Raw genomic sequence first — 3907 nt, forward strand, 5'->3', positions numbered from 1 at the left:
ATGCCTGGGAGGTCAGCTCATTCACTCAGACTTTAAGGGGAAGAAGGCACTGATAAGCACTCCAATATCAGCCTACTGCTGCCAGCAGGGACTTTGCTGAGACAAGTCTGCCCACAGACCCCCCATGGTTTTAGGGGGAGTGGCAAAGGTCTCAGAGTGATACTGGGGGCAGCTGTCCAGGCAACACCAGCAAGAGAGAACTACCTACCTTTCTATACATATATACTTACACCTGTGAAAATTAAGAAAATAAATCCATGACTGACCATACTCTACAGAAAGACACAGGAACAGCTGACACAGGAACAGGAACGTGTCAGCTCTGGCACTGGCCGGTGACGCTGTCCTTGGCCCCAATGTCCAGTGGTCCTGCTGCCTGTCCCAGGGGGCCATGGGGAGCAGAGAGGGTGGGGGTCAGTCCAGCTCCATGTTGTACTGCTCGATGAGCTCGTAGAGGCTGAAGGAGTCCGAGAGCTGCAGGCTCATGGTGCCGCTGTCGAGGGAGGAGGCTCCCTCCTGCAGCACCTGCTGATGCCAGGACTCGCAGAACTTGGGCACCAGCTGCAGCAGCAAAACATCAGGGTTAGAGGCAGCTGCTTCATTTGGCTATACAACACCCTGCACAGCCCTGTCCTCCTGGAGTGGAGGGAGGAGGTGTCTGGGACAGCCCCTATCTCCCCCAACCCCTCAGAGTCCCTGGACAGCTACCTTCCACCTCATCCTCCCAGACCCTGAGTGTCCTCTGACTCAGGCAGCTGCCCACCCCTGCCCCATGTTTCCCCTTGTCCACAAGAATCCCCTCCCTGGTCACCTAGCCCTATCCCCAGTCTCCAAGGGTCCCACTCCCCTGTCACTCAGTTCCTGCATCTCAGTCCTGCAAGGTACCACCTCCAGATGTCCATCTGCCCCAGACCCTGAGGGTCTCCCTCCTTGGGCACCCAGAGCCCCCAGCTTCCCTGACCCCCATGAGTGTCTCCCCTTCCCTGGGCAGAAGTGGGGGCAGTGATGGGTGTTGGCTCCTGTACCTTGACCAGGATGAGCTTGGTGTCCTTAGGTTTGGCCTTGGAGAAGCACTGCCCAAAGCAGAGGTAGATGGTGAAGTCAGGGGACCGGCGCCTTTGGCCGTTGCGGAAGTCCCTTAGCTCTGCAAGGGAAGACAATGCTCAGTTTTGCAGTGAGCCTGGGGGGGAACGGGGGGACTGGCAGGGTTCAGATGCTTGCAACATCCTGGAGCTGGCTCCCATGAGCCCCAAAAAGAGGATGGGGAGGAAACAATACATGGGGAAATGACACGACACCCCTACCCACCTGTGCAAAATTCATGGAAGTCAAAGATGGGGGTTGCCTGGTCCCGGCAGAGCACGTTGTGTGGAGGGTCCTCAAGCTGCTGGGACAGGGCCCAGAATACCTTGCACTTCTGCAGGCGGGTGGCAAAGACCTTGAAGTCACGTAGCTCCAGCTGCAGCCCCACACTGCGCAGCAGGTTCTCGGTGTAATGTCGCTGCTTGCCATCAGCCACACTGGCAGGGCTGGGGAAGTGCACCACATGCCTGGGCCACTGGTACACCCGTGGGTTGGAGGATGGGTATGTCAGCAGGCAAGGGCTACCCTCAACAACCTCCCGGTGGAACTCCTTGCCCCGGTAGTAGATGGTGATGTCCAGTGTGTAGATGTTCCCCCCTGCATTGGGCAGTGATCAGCAGCCATATCCCCCAAACCAAAGCACCTCCCCCAAGCATTACTTACTATTGATAATTATAATAATAATGTATAGCTGCTAATAATTAATAACTCTCACCCATGTGATCCGGCGGTGGAGGTGGCACAGGGTTGGGAGCAGGAGTGAGGAACATCACCTCCCCTGGGGGTGGCATGGGGCCCATGACCTCTGTCTGGTGGCATGGCAGTGGCATGGCCCCTGCTGCAGGAGATGAGCAGCATCAGCACCACAATCCAGAAAATAGTGAAGTGGTTTTGGCATGAGGTGCCAGGGCTGGATCCTGCCCCACAGCACCCACCTAGCTCCTCCGGCGGCACGAGGTTCGGGGCGGTGTAGGTGCCCAAGGTGGGCTGCTCCACCACGGGCATCCATTCTTGTAATGCCGTGGGAGGCAAGCAGTCCACCTGAGGCTGGAGTAGGGTGTCCTGGTGAAGCTGGAGCAGGACTTCTTGGTGGAGGGTGTCCCCTGCAGGGAAATCACCAGTGGGAAGGCACTGGATCACTCACGCATGGGGCCACTCACTCTGCACCCCATGAGCAGAGCTGGCCTCACCTGCAGGCAACCAGGATGGGGTCGAGGATGGGGGGGAGATGTTGCACCGCTGCAGCAGCTCCTCCAGAGACAGGGGCAGTGTGGGGTCTGTGCTGCCTAAGGGGGAACACAGCGAGTGGGATGTCTCACAATGGCAAAATCAGCCGAGCCAAGCAGGGTACCCTCCCAAAAAGATTGTAGGACTGGTGCTTACCTGGGGGAGCGATTCCTGAGGCCACATCTTGGGGATCACGTGCGAGCTGTGAAGGGATGAGAGATGAGATCTTACCACGGCAGATACAGGGCACCCAGCCTCCTCCTGCCCTACATTTTGGCCAGGTGCTGGGCTGCAGCTTAGCAGCACCCCAAGGGCATGGGGGTGCAATGCCTGAGCAGTGGCAGTGGGGATCCCCCAGCCTGCTGTGCCCATCCAGCTACCTCCTGCTGCTGTTGTGCTGGTTGCTGGTCCACTGCAGGGTCAGGGCTGCTGGAATCTCCCTCCCTGCTCTGCTGGCAGATACCTGAAAGGAGAGCATCGGGGTGCGGCATCCTGAGATTGCCCACCCCCACCCAACGCAGCCCCACCATGGGGCCAGGCTCACCTGAGACAATGGAAAACACCTTGTGTGGGTCATCACCACACTTGGAATTGTCATCCACCAGGTGGAACATGTGGGTGCTCCTCAGGGCACAACGGAAGTTGGTCTTCCACTTGGCTGGGTCCTCTGCGCACTCCTCATACTTGCCACTCACCTGTGCCCAGGCCTGGGGGTGCAGGAGGGTGAGCATAGGGACTCTGGCTCGATAAGCATGTTGGTTTCAGGAATGACTGGTCTTCCCATGCCTTCCCAGTTCCTACATCCCACCCATCTTAAAGACCTCAACTTGCTGCTGGTGATCCCCTATCCCACCCACCCTGAAGACCTCCAGGTCGCTGCTAGTGAGCCCTATTCCACCCACTTTGAGGACCTCCAGGTCACTGCTAGTGACCTCTATTTGATCCACTTCGAAGACCTTCAGGTTGCTGCTGGTGACCACCTATTCCACCCACCCTGAAGACCTCCAGGTCGCTGCTAGTGAGCCCTATTCCACCCACTTTGAGGACCTCTAGGTCGCTGCTAGTGACCTCTATTTGATCCACTTCGAAGACCTTCAGGTTGCTGCTGGTGACCACCTATTCCACCCACCCTGAAGACCTCCAGGTCGCTGCTAGTGAGCCCTATTCCACCCACTTTGAGGACCTCTAGGTCGCTGCTAGTGACCTCTATTTGATCCACTTCGAAGACCTTCAGGTTGCTGCTGGTGACCAAAAAAAAATGGTGCCCCCAATCCCACCCACCTTGAAGACCTCCAGGTCGCTGCTGGTGATGTCCTTCCTGGCGTTGTGCTTCCAGGGGACGCGGAAGGCGCTGCGGGTGGCGTCAGTCCAGCGCAGCCCGCGGTATGTCCCGCTGTCGATGGCGCTCAGCAGCCAGGGCACGAACCGCCGCCTCTGCACCATCCTGCGGGCGCGGGGCCGTCAGCGGGGGGACCGAGACCACCGGGGACAACGACCCGTGCAGGGCCGGGGGCGCCGGGCGCCTCTTACCCCTCGTCCTGCGGCGCTGCCATGGTGCTGTGTATGGACTGCCGGGCAGCGCTCACCTCCCGCCCCT

General features: G+C 58.8%; 1 protein-coding gene across 1 annotated transcript; it reads right to left on the reverse strand.

The window, feature by feature from the left end:
- Nucleotides 1–414: 414 nt before the first annotated feature.
- Nucleotides 415–3753, reverse strand: IRF7 (interferon regulatory factor 7). The gene is made up of 10 exons (XM_009080392.1): nucleotides 3592–3753; nucleotides 2855–3017; nucleotides 2691–2773; nucleotides 2467–2512; nucleotides 2274–2369; nucleotides 2019–2186; nucleotides 1799–1921; nucleotides 1309–1680; nucleotides 1026–1144; nucleotides 415–561 (listed from the first exon to the last, which is right to left on the reverse strand). Exons 1-10 carry the CDS (start codon nucleotides 3751–3753, stop codon nucleotides 415–417), a joined length of 1479 nt encoding a protein of 492 aa, XP_009078640.1.
- Between the last annotated feature and the right edge of the window lie 154 nt (nucleotides 3754–3907).

The sequence above is a fragment of the Acanthisitta chloris genome, unplaced genomic scaffold (genome assembly GCF_000695815.1).
Source record: "Acanthisitta chloris isolate BGI_N310 unplaced genomic scaffold, ASM69581v1 scaffold26858, whole genome shotgun sequence".
In the NCBI taxonomy this organism is placed as follows: domain Eukaryota; kingdom Metazoa; phylum Chordata; class Aves; order Passeriformes; family Acanthisittidae; genus Acanthisitta; species Acanthisitta chloris.